Here is a 16,849-nt window from a genome sequence, read left to right as displayed (position 1 = left end):
TCTGCGTGGCGCTCCCCAGAACACTTGACCTCTCAACTAAGTAGTTCCCAGTGTCCAAGTTCTGGGAACAAAGAGCACTTTGGGTGTTACCTGTGTGAGCGCCAAGCCCTTTCACCTATGTGGCGGTGGTGAAACCCATTTTCTGCATGGCATGGAGCGATGGGGAGCTAGCCTGCACCTGTTGGTTCTAATGGGCTGACAAGAGCCTTTTGTTTTCTTTTTGAATTGAAACAGACTTAGAGGATGGAGCAAGAGTGGGTGAATGAGGAGATGGGGGACGAAGGCCTCATTGAGTTCTACAGCTCCTTCAAGGACATGTTTGAGTTCTTCTGCAAGAACACTACCATCCACGGGACTGTCCGCCTAGTGTGTTCGAGCAGCAACCGGATGAAGACGGCTTTCTGGACCCTGCTCTTCCTTGCCAGCTTCGGGATGCTCTATTGGCAGTTTGCTCTTCTCTTCAGCCAATACTGGACCTATCCCGTCATCATGACCATGTCCATGCACTCAGAGCCCAAGATGTTTCCAGCCATCACTCTCTGCAACCTGGACCCATACAGGTAGAGCAGCATTTGGGGAGGGCTGCCATGGTTTCGTCACAGATTTGGGGTTGGACTTTGATTGAGTGAGGATGAGAAACTTTATCAGTGCAGATGTGGGTGGGGATTGAACCCCGGATTGAATTGGGGTGCAACAACTTTATTTTTGGTGTGGATTTGGAGTCAGACCTTAGTTTGTCATGAAGGATGGTGCATAGAAACTTACTTACTTTAAGTCCAGATTCAAGAGTAGAAGAGCTGGGTCCCTGGGGCTGCTTTGACTTCACTAATTGATTTTCTGTACCAGTAGAAGTACTTTTCCCCTGAAATATGTAGCTACTGTAAAGTCTTTCGTATCTAATCAACAGATCACGGCCGCTGGACACATAGTGATATCTAATTGCTAGTTAAAACCTGCTCCTGCAAGACTACTTATGTATGCGAGTAACTCTGTGTAGGGATAGTCCTATTGACATCCCTGGGACTGTTTGCATATGGTCTGGGGCCCAGACTTTCAGGGCCAAATATTCATTCAATTACATTCAAATTACGTAATGTGCGATTACCTAATTTGCCTGCAGCAGTTACCTAACTTGGTTGCATAAATAGGCATTTCTGCAAGCAAGAGCAGGATGGCTGCAAATCTGAACATTCAATCTGAGGGCTAAGATTTGGAACTTCAGCCACTGATAGCAACATCAGACTATTTCTGTCACCGTTCCATCTGTATTTCCCTCTCTGTGGTCCACTCAGAGCACCCACTCTAGGCTCACAGATCCTCAGCCATCACCTCTCTTGTGCAGAGACCTGGGACTCTTTCCCTCCAGACCAGGGTTTTTCCAGGCTGCACAGTTCCCAGCTTATGCTGTGATATTCCCAGCAAGCCAGACTGCCGAAACAGACCAGTGTCCAAGCTTTGCTTTCTCTTCGAAGGCTATGAACAGCTGTAATTACCAGCAGTTACAAATCCCCATCCAGCTCTTTATAAGCAAGCACCTTTATTCTTAAGGTGAAAGTATTACAGAGAAAACATATTAAAAACAATAAAAGAACACATGAATACACTCCGACGTCAGCTTCGGGCTCTGGAAGGTGTTAGCCCCAATCCACAGCTTGGTTTTCCCCATGGTTACAAGTTCACAACTGTTTCAGATTCAGAACCAGAACAGCCATGAATAACTCAGTCTTTTGTTTATAAGCCTGGGCCTTTGATCTTGCCCTCATGTGACAGGTGATCAGCTGACAAAGGCCCATTCTTCAGGGCATAGTTTCAAATGGCTGGGTTTTGCATAACCGGAGGTGGGGAATTTTGCATTCACCTCCCTGTGGATATTTCCCAGAAAATCCGCTTCACACGGATTATCCCAAAAGTCTATTTTTGTCTAGCACATTGTTCCATATAGTCCTTTGATCATCCAGGTCTTACATCACCTCTTCCCCCTAGAGAAGCTATATACAATCCTGGCCCAGAATAATACATAAACTTTACATTAGGATAATTAAACTTAATACCGTAAAGATTTGTAAAGATCTTGCAGGAAATTGCAATATCTGTCATAATGTCTGAACATTTTGGATGCCTTCTACTCACCACCATGATTGGCCTTTCCAACAGAGATGCCAAGAACTAAAGTGGACTAGAGGTTGAACTTTTACCAATGTTAAAAGAAACCACATGTGTGTACAAATAGACAATTATGCACTCCTATTATTTCTGTCCCCTATAGGTTTGACCTAGTCAGTGAGAGACTGGCCCAGTTGGACCAAATGGCAGAGGAAGCAATAGCTAATTTGTATGGCTACAAAACTTCCATCTTTTCCTCCCGTTATAAAAAGGATATCAGCGTGAAGGGAGGGTCAGCCAATCTGAGTAGCTCCAGCTTCCAACTGAACCGCCACATTTCACTGGTGATGCTGAAGGAACCTGATACCGGGTCCAGGAAGAAACATTTCAAAGTGGGCTTTAAATTGGTAAGTGTAACCAGGCAACTGCAGCTTGTTAGGTAATCCATCCAATCCATGCAACAAGTTTAACTGAACCTGTTCTGCGCGAAAGATTAAATAGAACATAGGTGCATTTAAACAATAGAGCCTAATGAAGGGTCTGAGGATCTCTGGGGAGATCCCAGCCCTACCATAATCCTTTACTTGTTATCCTATCTTCTGAGACTCTTGTAGAGAGAGGGGATAATAGGGGTTCCTCAACAACAACCCACATTCAAGGAATGTCAATAGATAGAGCTTGTATAATTAGCTAGCATCTAATTATACATTGTTACATCCTACATTGTTTTGCAGCCTTTCATAGTCCATGTTTTTGCAAGATCCTTCCAGCAATACCAGAAATGAGAGAACAAACAACTGTAAATGTGTGTGTGTGTAAAGGGAAGGAGAGAGAGAATGGGTGTGTTAAAAATGATCAACTTAACACATAGATAGAAAAGATCTGTGACCTTGGAAAAGTCAGTTAATTTCACTGTGCCTTGGTTTCTTCATCTATAACATGGGGATATAGTAGACATGGAATTCAAAACCAACGAGGAAGTGAAGCTGACAAGGCATGAGATGCCCAAACAATTTTATTTTGACTTATTTATTATCACCATGCCATATCTTGAGGTCCTTACTCAGGCTGATGTTCATTGCCGACAGTGGGTGTTCCCCCCGGCTAAGGACTCAGTAAGAAGTGAGAGCACTTCAGAGTTTGGCCCAAAATTCATTAGTTGTAAGAGTGCCTCCACCAACTTTACCCTTTCTTCTGGCAAGGTAATTAAAAACAATGCTTCTCTTCCTTCGCCTGTCCAAGGAGTGACCCCAGCAAGAGTCCTGGGGACACGTCTAACATGGTCTTGTGTGGCTGAGCTGTATTCTCACTCCCCACACATTAGACTGCCCCCACGGCTCATGTACTGCCAGGACAGAAATCCACCTCACCTCCGTTGCTCTTAACGACACCATCTTGCATCTTCTGTAGCCGGAGTCCCTTGGACTGCTCCTGTACGTGGGCTCTGATTCCCTCTCTCCTTTTCTTTTCTCCCCAGTGCAATGCCACAGGTGGGAATTGTTTCTACAAGGCCTACTCGTCTGGGGTAGACACCATTCAAGAGTGGTACAGGTTTCACTATATGAATATCATGTCCCAGCTACCCGTTATAATCAACATTTCTTCTCATGAAGAGCACATACAAAACTTGGTCTACTCTTGCCAGTATGACGGGGAGCCCTGCAGAGAGAGGTAAATACCTGCCAAGGGGGTAATTGTGGGTTAGCAAAGGACAAAGGGATCCGTTCCCATCCACCTTGGAATTATGCCAGAGCTTGCGAGGAGAAAGCTGAGTGGAGGAAGTTCAGCACCTCTCATGATGGGCAGACGGACGAAATGTGAGAGCCCTTGTTAAAGATCAAACTAAAGAGGACAGTTTCCTCTCTTCTCCCCACACCAGAAGCAGTAGCTGCTTGTTCTCTTTGAAGTTGATTTAATGTCTTGCTGACACTTCTGCCTGGCACACCTGCTGCAATTAACTGCAGGAATCAGTTGCTTTGATGCTTGTGTGATCAGCCAGCTCCTAGCATGAGTAAGAACCTCACTAGGGAGGAAGGATATGGAGGCTGATTTGACTAGAGAAGTTTCACATAATTATAATAAAAGGTGTAATCTTTTCTCAGGATGATAATGGGTCTCGTGGTTAGAGCAGTGGACTGGTCTCATCGTTTAACTGGCCTAGTGGCTGGAGCACAGGGTTGGGAGCCAGTTCCTGGCTTCTATTCCCAAGGTCCACCACCTTGCTATGTGATCTTTGGGCCAGTCGCTTAACTTCTCTGTAGCTCCATTTACAATGGGGATACCAATATACACCTGCCTCGCAGAGGGGGTTTGAGGCTAGGGGGAGTGAATGGCTAATAGACCCTGGTAAGCCGTGGGAGTTGCCTCTTTGCTCCTAAGAATGCACTGATCTTTGGAACAGATCTTCAGCTGGAGCAAACTGATGTAGCTTGACTTCAACGGAGCTATGACAGTTGACCCCAGCTGAGCATCTGACCCTCCGGATATAGTCCAGGGTTGGCTTTATTGATCATTCATAACAACCAAAATATCGACCTCGGCTTGAGTTTTCTCCCAAGTTTGGCACATCCTGGAGTTTTCCTGGCAGAACCTTCTCTGTCACAGTTCAGAGTTTCTTCTGCCCCGGGGAAAGGCTCCCACCCCCCTTGATCAACCCGGCAGGAGCTAGTGGAATTCCATTGCACCTTCATGCATGGCTAAGGGATGGGATACCTCAACAGAAGAACCCTGTGCAAGGGCCTCATGTCTGCCACCCTGTAGCAAGAGCTGCAGAAATGCCGCCTGTTGTTTCTGTTATTAAATATAGGAAATTCATCTTTTTGATTGGGAACTGCTTTGTATGCATGCTTGGGGGACTCTGATTTATCAATACACCCCCCTTCCCCCACCCCTTTGAATAGGACAGGTCTCAGATGAATAGTTATTTGTATTGCAGTCGCTGAACAGACTAATGGAGCAAGGGGGACAAGATAAAGGATCATATTTGATGTAGAAAACAGCAATTGTGGACTTTCCCCTTTTGTTAGTGTTGAGGGGATTCTCCAGACCTGTCCTTGTTCGGTGTCTGGCTTTGCGGTAGTTTCTCATGGCTTGTAGTAAAACAAGCTTAGACACAAGAATTTAAATGTCCTCCCACCGTGCATCTGAGGGACAACTGGGCTGACCTCAAAACAAAAACCACATACATCCCAAACAGCAGCAAATACCTGTGGTTTTGCAGCTTTTTATTAGAGACAAGTTTGGCTCCTGCCTTCAAAGGCAGTTGGAGTCAGAGAAGATCTGTTTTCTGCTGGAGGGAGGAAAATACCACACGTTCCAAAAGCTGGCACAACAAAGTTCAAAGCCTGACCGTCCCCAGGACTGAGATATAACAGGAGAGGCAAGAGAACAGCATAAAAAGCTCTGCTTCAGCAGAGCAGAAAGAGGGGGGCAGCATTTTGTTCAGCCAGACTGGTCCAGTGACAAGCATAAGCGCCAGGTGAAATCAACAGCGGGTGTCTGAAACTGTGCCCTTGTGCCTGAGGAAACCAGTCCACTGGGGCTTAAACAAGACGCGAAATCAAGGTGCTCAGGCATTAGTCTGAATTGAACCGTCCATGTCGGTATTTCCAGGAATTGCAGGAATTTTTGATGGAGATGGGTCAGAACATCTCTGAACAACATCACTGAGATGTGGTCTTTGGAAGGATGACCAACCAATTCAAAACTCTGCCCCCGCAGAGAGCAGGGGGTGGTCACCAGGCTGGGTGGTGGTTTTACCATTGGACTCATTGCAAAATGTCCCTTGTGTGACATATTGATCCCTGTGTCTGCAGGGGTAAAAGCTAAAGTAAACCAACCCACGGTGCCACCCAGAGGCTGCACCACAATGCAAGAACAGTCCAATAAACCCAAAGCAAACCTGCCCAAGTCCAGTAAATAACTTCATTGCGCTGCCCATGAGCTCTCCAGCATTGCCCTGTGCAGGAACGTACAGACCAGTGGAGTGGTAAATCCCAGAGCATGGAAAGCACCAACTCTCAAGTCTGAACTAGGGAAGCAAATCCCCTACCAGTCAGCTGCAAACAAGCACCCGAAACAAATGAGCCCCAGCACTTTCATGGAATCTTATGGTAAAGTGTTTATCCAGGGTTATTACTGTAAAGCAACAAACAGCTTTGAACAAAGGCCTCTGTGGCTCTGGCTGTTGTCTAGTAATAATACTTTGTGCTTTATATATAGTACCATTCATGCAAGGCTCTCAAAGTGCTTTCCAAAGGTGGGAAGGGACTATTGTCCCTGCTTTACAGAGGGGGAAAGTGAGCACAGAGAGGTGAACTGACTTGGCCAAGGTCGCCTAGCAAGGTGATGGCCATCATGAAAAGGACCCCAGTCTCTTGAATCTCAGTTCTGGGGTGTTACCAGCAGCCCGCACTGCCTCCCTGAGATACAGATGTCTGAATTGCAAACAGACAGCTCATTATGAATGATCTAACCTAACTCAACTTCTCCAGTGGCCAGGGGAGTATGAGGATAATTACCACAACGTCAAGCCTGCTGATTGTTGCTCTGTTGGCTTTGCTCTGGACAGTCCTGCCCTTCAGAAGCTGACACTTCTGCCACACCACCAAGCCAGCTCTTGGGTAGTTACCCAGACAGGGCAGCCTACTGTAACTGAATGAGATCAAATCGAGGAGGATATTGGTTACTGGAAACCCACCCACCAGCTCCCTGTTGACAAAGGGATGCCTCAGCAGAAGGCCTTCCACCCTTCATCTGCAGCGTGGGGTGGACTACGCCTGCTGGAATCATCTGGATGTATTGCCCCTAAGCAATTCCCTGCTAGGGCATTAATCAGGGCACCTTGGTCGCTCTTGTTCTTTGTCTTAGACCAAGACATTCGAGTCCTCAGGAGACTACAGTCATTTGGCTCAGTACGGGGCTATCGGAGTGAAATGTCATGGCCTGTGATAGACAGGAGGTCAGGACTGCATGATCTAATAGTCCGTTCTGGCCATAAACTCTGTGACACTGAAGAAGCTATGCAGGGTTATCACCATTCCCTTTGCAGCTGATTGCGGTCTCGGTAATTAAGTGCTACTGCACTGGCTGTTCCTGTTGCATAGCCAAGGCTGTCGATGCCAGCGTGTGCTTGGATCCAGTTGTGTCCTAACAAGAAAGCATATTAAATGCTCATACAAAAAAAAAAAAAAAAAAAAACAGCAAGGAAATGTTTGCCTAAGTGCTCTCAGAGAAAGTCTTGTGTACCCAATAGATCACCGGAGGGAAGTCTCAAGGGCTAAATTCAGTCTTGGAGTTAATACATTGCCCTGAATTAGGTCCCAGGCAATGAGAGAGATTAAATTAACAAAGGCAGTCCACCTCAAACTTCTTTGTGTATATGAAAAATATGTCTCGTAAGGTTACATGGTGTGAGAGCTGAGTCTGACTGGCACTGGTATTCAAGGCATTGTGTAGGGTCCCATCACCTGATGCACTATTATAGCACAAGAGAAATGAAGCAGGGAGGTTGGAGAAGCCAAATCTTTGCTTTAAATTTGAGCTAAAAATGCCTAGCCTGCACCCTGGACCTTGGAGACAGTGGTTACAGCAGGGAAAAGGCAGTCAGAACTCCTGGTTCTACTCCTGCCTTTAACGCTCACTTGCTATTCAATTAATCACTCCATGCCTTGGTTTTCCTGTCTGTATAATGGAGATAATGCTTTCCCAGCTTTGTGAAGACTCAGAGATCCTCAGATGGCAAGCATGATATAAGTACAAGTATATTTGATTAGTTGTGATTAGTGTAAACAACACTGAGCTAGTTAAGCATAAGAAGGGGATTGACATGTGCCTGTTACTTGGTAGCTATCTGTTGGCTGGCCGCTAATTAGTGTATTCTTTTGTTTTGGGTTGTATGAAAGTATCCTAGGAAGAGTTTGTTAGGAGACCGTAGCAAGTCTTAGATTGTAAACTCTTTGGGGCAGGGCCTGTCTTTTCATTCTATGTTTGTGCAGTATCTAGCACAGTGGGATCCCGTGGCCACATTACAATACTAACGTGGCGGGGAGGTTCAGCCATAACAAATAATATTTGAACTCTTTTGCTTCCAGCGACTACATTCACTTTCACCACCAGGTCTATGGAAGCTGCTACACTTTCAACAGCGAGGGGACAGACCTCTTCTGGAAAGCATCGAAACCTGGAATTTCCTATGGTACGTTATTTGGCCAGGACCAGGGGAAGGAGACAAAGCAAATACCACTCCACCCATCCAGTTTGTAAACACCTCTAACAATGCTTCCTTCCAACACCTACATACACACGGGGGATGGAAGAGATGACGCCCCACTTCCTAGGGCTTGCCCTGCTGAGTTGCAGTTTAAAGAGATGCTTTCCTTTCCTTGTGTCTCCAGGACTCTCCCTGATCCTGAAAGCGGAGCAGAACGATCGCCTCCCGCTGTTGTCTACGGTGGCAGGCGTGCAAGTGATGATCCACAACCACAATCAGACGCCATTCCTCGAGCATGAGTGGTTCGACATCAGACCGGGGATCGCGACTAACATCGGAATCAGACAGGTGGGCAGGCCAGGCACAGCGGCACTGTTTCTCCTCCGTGCGTTTTCCTTTTCGGCCGGTGCTGGGCGGGCCCGAGGGGAAGGATGGCCTTGTGGTGGGAGCACAGGACTGAACGCTAGGACTCCTGGGTTCTAGGCCTGACTCTTCCATTCATGTTTGTAAGGTGCTTTGAGAGTGTCAGGTGGAAGTTACTAAGGGAGGGCAAAGTATTGTAGCCAAACCTTCTGAATAAGGGTGTGCAGCCATTTGCTTCCCTTCAGCTTGTGGGATGGGAGGGTCCTCCACTTGATGACATAATAAATAAGAGCCCTATTAGAAATGCACATCACTGACACAAAATGTGCTAGAGGGCATGGGGGATGGGAAGAAGACACCGTTTTCATCCCCCCCCTCGGCTGTGATGTCCTGTCAGTGGAGCCGGGGCTGCCTCCGCTTTCCCTGCTGTGTCTCGGTCCGCGATCGAGCTATGAGCTGGCTCTGAGCCTGCCGCTGCTGGTAACCCACGGCATAGCGGCAAGGCTGAGAACTGTGATAAGCCCATGACATGCGCTGGCCCGGCAGAGAAAATCCCGTCACCTGCTGTCAGCGTGTAAGAGGGTAGCTCCCCACTTCACCTTGAATGTCAGTCGTGTCTCACCTACACCTCCAGTCTTATGCTCTCCTCCTCCTCTCCTCTCATGGCCTCTGCTCCACCCAGTCCTTTCTCCTTGCTGCCCCTTTGTCTTCTGCCCTTAGCTTCACACCTGCACTTGGAACATCCCTCTGCTCTCCTTCTTCAAACCCACTCCTCCCTGGAATCCCTGGTCTGCTGATCACTGATCCCTCCATGCCAGGGGTAGGCAGAAGGCAGACTGCGGCCCAAATCCGGACCACCAGATACGTTTGAATGGACTGTGGAATCTTTTTATTTATTATTTATTATTATTTTATTTATTGGTTTTGTAGTATTTTCTCTGGAGTCTGGACCTTGACCAAGAAATTTGGACCTTGACAAAAAATAATTGCTTACCACTGCTCCACGGTCTCCTTTACCTGAACGCTTGCTTTGCTGTCTGTCTTGTGTGTGTTACGTTTGAAGCTCATCAGGGCAGAGACAGGGCGCTATTCTGCACTATTCTGTGTAAAGTGGTAGCTGCGTTTGGAGCTCCGTATTAATGCTCCATAATTGTATACGCCTCTTTTCTGTGTCCACAGGACGAGGTGCATCGCTTGGGTGGGAATTATGGAAAATGCACAGTCGACGGAGAAGATGTGGATGTAAAACTCCTGTACAACAGTTCCTACACGCTGCAGGTACTGTCCGAGCAGATGGTTGGACTTGTCGCACCGTTCAAACCTTGCTTGACAAAGCAATGAGTTAGAGGCTGGCAGTGCAGTAGCTTGCACACTGTGGGACATGACAACGTCCAGAAGTAACTTGCATACTGTGGGACATGACAACTTCTTTTATTGAGTGGCGGAGGTGGTACCCAGAACACTGGAGTTGTCACCTCCTTGTAGCACTGCACCGGAGGCCGGATACTAAGTTAGATGGACTGCTGCTCCGTTCCGCTGTGGTTATTCTTGTGCCCTCCAATAGGTTGTGTGGTTATGATGTTTGTTAGACCCCCATCCGTTGGAAGTCTGCAATATTTATTATAGGCCCTGCAAAGTTCTCAAGAGCACCACCCACGGGGTGAATGTATTTGAAACCCTTTCACCCCATCCCGCCATGGCTATACGCTGTGTATTCTTGCAAGGCAAAGAGCTGCAGCTCTTCTCCAGCGATCACACGCTGCTCGTGGGCAAAGATCAGGACCCAAAGGAGCTCAGACTTACCCAGCGTTCTGTTTTTTCAGGCTTGTTTGCACTCCTGCTTCCAGGACAAAATGGTTGAAAGATGCGGCTGCGGCTACTATTACTACCCACTGCCTCCTGGCGCCGAATACTGTAACTACAACAAGCATCCTGCCTGGGGTAATGGCGCAAGGCGTGTAATCTCAGGCCGGGCCTGGTAGGAATAGTTCTTGCTAGAACAGGGGGCGTCTCCGATTATTGCTGGACTACCATGTAGTTGGACTGATGCTGCCGAGAGTCAGCTGGTAATTGGCAGCCCAATGAGATAATTCGCTGGCCTTTTGCCATAGAAAAATGTTGCTGCTTAAATTACAAATGGGGGCGGGGAAGAGTTTAGTTCTAGTCTGGCGCTTTACCTGGCATTTGTCTAGCTTTCAAAAGGTTCGGGGGGCTGGAGGGGTGTTTCCTTCCCAAAGAGACTTAAAGGGCTGTATCCTACCTCCTAGTCTTCTGCCGGGGGCAGCTCCAGCCGTACACGGATGGCAGGCTATTTAACTATCCTAATGCCAGTAAGCATCACCTTCCCCAGAGATTAGCAGCGCAAAACAAAAAAGGACATGCGTTGCCAAAGCCAACCCTGCAGCCGAGCTATTTTACCTACCGAGTCCAAGTAATACGGGTTGTCTGTGCAGTTTCCATTCATAGAAGGGCAATCGATCTCTTTCTCCTTTTTCTGGTTGATGTCTCACCAAGTAACTCATGCAGTAGTCCTCAACTTAAAGTCTAAGTCCTCAGTGGAGAAAGACCCTGGCACTCAGGTGGGAAATTAACCAAGCCATCTGCAGTTGTTCGTAAGGGGGAGGGATAGCTCAGTGGTTTGAGTATTGGCCTGCTAAACCCAGGGTTGTGAGTTCAATCCTTGAGGGAGCCATTTAGGGATCTGGGGCAAAAATCTGACTGGGGATTGGTCCTGCTTTGAGCAGGGGGTTGGACTAGATGACCTCCTGAGGTCCCTTCCAGCCCTGATATTCTATGATTCTATGAAGTGGGGGCAGGACAGAGCAGAGCACGAGAGAACATGGTGTGCCAGACCATCCCGGGGTTGGGATAGCATATTTCCTGGGGGAGCTCTGTCTGAGTCTGTTCCTTCCCATCTCCTCCTCCAGGGCACTGCTTCTATCAGCTGTACAACAGGCTGGCCGATCACCACCTCAGCTGTTTCGCCAAGTGTCCCAAACCGTGCTGGTGAGTCACTGGCCAGAGGGGAAGGATTCTGATAAGGGTGGAGCTAGTTGGCGGGCCCTGTGCACTCTGTGCTATCCCTAGAACCAGAGACTGTCACTCATGATCTGAGCAGAGTCCAGGCCTGTATTTCCTGTCACGTGGGGGCCCCCAGCTCTGACTGGCATCAGTTGGAGTTGAGAGCACTCGGCACTATGCAGGATCGAGCCTTAGTACAGTAAGATACAGGGGCCTGCCATGAGAGATGCTGCTGATGCCGCGGGGAAACACAATTCCCTGCATTATGGTGCACGTAGCAAACACTTGCTCATGCCCTGGGAGTGTCAAGGGCAAGCCACCAAAACCGCGTGTGGCGAAAGAGTTCACTGGGCTTGCACACATCCACGTTTCTGTCGCAGTGACTGTAATTTCCCTTGTGCTTTCCCAGGGAGTCGTGGTACAAGCTGTCTGCGGGGACTGCGAAATGGCCCTCGACAAAGTCTCAGGTAGAGTACAGAGCGAATATGGATACACCATGTTTGGAAACTATATAGCAGAGGTGGCCAACCTGAGCCTGAGAGGAGCCAGAATTTACCAATGGACATTGCCAAAGAGCCACAGTAATACGTCAGCAGCCCCCCATCAGCTCCCCCGTCCCCGCCGCTCCCAGCGCCTCCCACCCACCGGCAGCCCCACCAATCAGCACACCCCCCATCCCCGCACCTCCCAATCAGCTGTTTGGCGTGCAGGAGACTCTGGGGGGGAGGGGGGAGGAGCGAGGGCACTACAGGCTATGGGGAGGGGGCAGGAAGGGGGTGGAGTGGGGGCAGGGCCTGTGGCAGAGCCAGGGGTTGAGCCGTGAGCACCCCCTGGCACATTGAAAAGTTGGCGCCTGTAGCTCCAGCCCCAGAGTCATTGCCTATACAAGGAGCCGCATGTGGCTCCGGAGCTCCAGGTTGGCCACCCCTGCTATATAGGTAGTTGGAGTCAAGGATATAAGTGGGTTCTGTAGACCCATGCCTCAGGACCTGGGAGATATTGAGAGCTCTGGGGGAAAGACAAGACAGAACATGCCTCAGGACCTGGGAGATATTGAGAGCTCTGGGGGAAAGACAAGACAGAACATGCCTCAGGACCTGGGAGATATTGAGAGCTCTGGGGGAAAGGCAAGACAGAACGTTGGGATTGCAATAAACCAAAATGGCCAATGTGTTTGGGTAGATTGTCTTGTAGTTAAGGAACTCTACTGGGGCTCAAGAGGTCTAGATTCAATTCTAGTTCCACTCCAGACTCCTTGTGTGATCTTGGACTCATCACTAAACCTCTCTGGGCCTCAGTGCCCTATAAAATGGGGTTAATGATAGTCTAACTCACAGGGGTGTTGTGAGTTACTGTTTGTGAGATGCTCAGATTTCGTGATATATATAGATGACGTCTTCCTATTTCTCATGATCTAACGTCAACCGGCCACTAGAGACATATCTCCTAGTGATAAGTGTATGTGAAATGGAGGCATATGTAGGTACAAATGCATTACACAATAGCTGATATCCGTGTGTTTTCGAAAGACTCAATTAGTTGAGTGGTTGCCCTCTAAGAACGCTGTCCATACATATCTGAGCTACTACCATGTGACTATTTCCCCGTCCTTAGAGGGGGCAATGATCCGTGATACTCCTGTGCTGTTGGCTTGTTTTACTGGTGATCACTGTATTTAAATCCCATGCCTTCAAATGTCCTACTAGATCTTTTTTGGGATCTAACAATACTCATGTTATCAGAGGTGAAATGTACCTTATGTTCAATATGCCTCAGGAGGGAAGCACAGTGGCTCCCCCCACAAGGCAGAAGGAATATGGAAAATTACTGAACCTGAGGCATAAAAATGACAACGGTGGTTATCTGGTGCCTGTTCCAAGCAGCAACATGCCAGTAACATAGAAATACTGTGTTGCAGGACTGGGTCCGCCAGATTCTGAGTCGGCAGAAGGGATATAATTCTACCCACAACAGGTTAGTCACCAAGAGAAGGTATCGGAGCATGATTTTTCACCCAGAGGTACCTGAACTAGGAAAAGATCCTGAACTATTTGTACTCATGGAATCGTAGAAGTCAAAGATGGAAAAAGACCTGTGAGGACATCCCATCCCTTCTCCCCACTTCACTATGTCCCAGGTGGTGAAGTTTCCTTCACTTCCCTTGAGACAGTTCCAGAGCCTAACAGCATGCAAAGAAAACAACTATGTCAATGCAGAGCAAACCTTGTCCCCAGAACCCATGGGCCGCAGCCTGCCAGCCAGACCATTAGCACGATGACCTCAATGATATAGGGGTTCAATCTGACATCCCAGTTACACAGACAAATGGTTTAGCAACAAAACATTGCGTTGGTAGGCTTTCTGGACATGTTCCAGAGCCCATTGAAATTGATTGGAAAGACTCCCACTGATTTGACCGGGGTTTGAATCAGGCTTTTTATCCTCCTTTTGTTTAGCCATTTAAATCTGTTGCTAGACACCCTTTGGCCCAGTTTAAAGGCCTACTTGTAGGGTTTCTCTGTTTTAAAAAAATCAAACTCAGAAGCAAAACTTAGAGTTGGTGGAATGCCGTGCAGGGAACCTATCTCTGACTGTTCCCCATTTTCCATTGAAGGAGAGACATCGCCAAGGTGAATATCTTCTACCAGCAATTGAATTACCAGTCTGTGGATGAATCTCCAGTGTACACAGTAAGTAGTACTGGATCAGCTCATTGCTTTAGTCTTCATTCCTGACTCTCATAATGGCCAACATCTGACGCTTCTGAGGGAAGATGCAAATGGCTGGGGAGAATTTCCTTCCTGACCCTAACATGGGGATCAGATTATGCCCTGAAGCATGGAGTTAAATAAAATCACAAGATATTATCAAATACACAGTGCCACACTAACTTTGTCCCCTACCAACATCTACCCTGAGATTAATCTTTATAGGGAAAATCTTGTTTAATAAGGCTTTTGCTACCAAGGAATTGGTATGACACAGAGCAGATGTTGCCATGCACTCAGGCTGGGGTGGAAAAATCTGTCACACTCTGCTGTGCCTTGTGCATGGACTTTCAGGATCCAGGCGAAAGGGTTTACACTGAGGGCAGGCACAGGCATTGCAATAATTGTCTGGGGGAAAGAACCCTGCAGAGCGTTGGGTGTCACAATTCCCGCTGCGTTTGGAAAAGTTTTGGAAAACCATTAGGATTAAAAGCAAAGTACTGCAGCGAACCAAGGTGATCAGTAATCAGGGGCGGAGTCTTCTACCTCTAGCTCACTGGTCTGAAGCTGACCTGGGTTGGCAGAGACTGGAACCTCTTAGCGTCTGCTGGTGTTTCATCCCAGGGGAAATGGGTTGGTGTTCTCCGTCCAGCCCCATGTCCGGGGACTCCCTCCTGACAAAAAATGACAGTGCAGCTTGGGAAGCCTGCATCTCTGCTGCCAGTGCTGTATTTGCCCTTTGGATTTCATTCCCTGGGACTGTTGATTTGGTACCTATGTTATCGGCATGAACTGCACTAAGCAACTAAACTTCTAATAAAAGCAAAATCAAATAATCTCTTTCTCTCTCTTCCCCCAAATTAAAAAAAACTCTAAGGAGCCAAGATTTCGAGCTAGAGAACACATGAAGCGCTGAGTTGTCCCACCCCTAGCTAATTCACCTGCTGGGGAAATGCAATAAGTTCATATTTCATGAGTTGCACCATGTATCCTGTCAATATAACCATTCAATCCTTATATGTCCCATTCACAGGTGAATTTGCTCTTGTCCAACATGGGAAGTCAGTGGAGTCTGTGGTTTGGGTCCTCGGTGTTGTCCGTGGTTGAAATGTTTGAGTTGCTCTTGGATATAATGGTCTTGTCTCTCATATTCTGCTATCGACGGTTCAAGGCAAAGAAGACGCTGAAGATGGCCCAACCCCTTGCCATCTCCAGCGTAACTTTGACCCTAGAGAATTATAGAGCCGTGCATGAGGACCTCGCTGCCGATTGGAATTCCATCTGGACTAACCAGAATGTTGGGACCGTAGCCAAAACCAAGAACGGCGACTTACCTTTCCACTCAATTTGTAACAAGACCCCGACACCAGAGCTGAACCCAGACGTTGTGCTTAATGGATTCCGGCATATCAAGGATCACAGCATAGAGATAGACCTAAACAGCTAATACTGTGTGTGTGGAACTGAGAGACATATGTAAAGATTATGAGATCTATTCCACAGACATGGCTTTAGGAGCTCACCGACACACTGGATGCAGTCGGCATTTCTGTCTGCTACTTCTCTAGTGGCATCTAGGTATCTGACCTGTGCAGTGGTCTCAGGAATCGTGCAATGCCCTGATGTAATTCAGAAGTGTTTTTCTTTGGACTATATTCTGAGTATCCCTAGCAGTTGCCCAGTCCTCATAAAAGCTTATCATAACTTCTAGATTAAACGCTCCTGAGGAAACCAGATCTGACTGGACATCTCCTGGCTTCAGACAGGCCCATCTGCATTTCATAACTGTACTTGAGTTAAAAGTTAACCTATCCATAAATAAAAACGTCTCCAGTCAGCATTTTACAAGCATATGTTCTATCAGTTAACACCACTTTGGGACAGCAAAGGATGTGATAACACAAGACTGCTGTAATCCTAACATCATTTCCAAGGCAGCGCTTCTCTTCTTAGTAATCCTGCTGTTTCACTGTGAGCATGATACACGGGAATCCATGGTGGGGCCACAATTGTGCTGAACCTAGATTCTTTCACATGACGTTCAATTTTTTGGGGAGGGATTGGAACAAATGAGGGAATAACATTTTTTCTCATAACTGGTGTCTGAGTTGCTTAGAACTTTAAAACATGCTGCATTTTTGCTGCAGCATGTTTATATTATTAAGAGATATTTATACAATCTTAATGTTAATATTTGACAGTTATTTATGTGTCTATACAAAGGAATATAGAGACTTATTTTTAACGTTGATGTTTGGAAGAATATATTTCATTCAGCTCCAGTTGTTAGCCTTGATTTCTACTGAAAACGAGAATTAACAAGGAACTAATGAGTCTTGCACTGATGTGTTTTGTAACTTTTTAAATAAATAAAATGTTCTGAATTCAGACTGTGACCACCTTGTGCCTTCAAATCAATGTTTCATCTTCCCCTGCCTCTGAA

The 16,849-nt window shown here is 47.2% G+C and overlaps 1 protein-coding gene across 1 annotated transcript; it reads left to right on the top strand.

The window, feature by feature from the left end:
• Positions 1–243: 243 nt before the first annotated feature.
• Positions 244–16,500, top strand: SCNN1D (sodium channel epithelial 1 subunit delta). The gene is made up of 12 exons (XM_034753445.1): positions 244–560; positions 2,267–2,510; positions 3,581–3,774; positions 8,196–8,299; positions 8,499–8,662; positions 9,857–9,955; positions 10,501–10,618; positions 11,605–11,683; positions 12,108–12,165; positions 13,617–13,672; positions 14,313–14,388; positions 15,440–16,500. Exons 1-12 carry the CDS (start codon positions 244–246, stop codon positions 15,851–15,853), a joined length of 1,923 nt encoding a protein of 640 aa, XP_034609336.1. The 3' UTR covers positions 15,854–16,500.
• The last annotated feature ends 349 nt before the right edge of the window (positions 16,501–16,849 follow it).

This window comes from Trachemys scripta, chromosome 19 (genome assembly GCF_013100865.1).
Source record: "Trachemys scripta elegans isolate TJP31775 chromosome 19, CAS_Tse_1.0, whole genome shotgun sequence".
NCBI lineage: Eukaryota > Metazoa > Chordata > Testudines > Emydidae > Trachemys > Trachemys scripta.
The sequence above is the reverse complement of the archived record's forward strand: the minus strand, read 5'-3'. Positions and strand labels throughout refer to the sequence as shown.

Coding starts and splice junctions, on each gene's coding strand:
- SCNN1D (XM_034753445.1), top strand. CDS start 244: ATGGAGCAAGAGTGGGTGAATGAGGAGATGGGGGACGAAGGCCTCATT. Junction 8,663..9,856: donor CTAACATCGGAATCAGACAG/GTGGGCAGGCCA, acceptor CTGTGTCCACAG/GACGAGGTGCATCGCTTGGG. Junction 11,684..12,107: donor AAGTGTCCCAAACCGTGCTG/GTGAGTCACTGG, acceptor GTGCTTTCCCAG/GGAGTCGTGGTACAAGCTGT.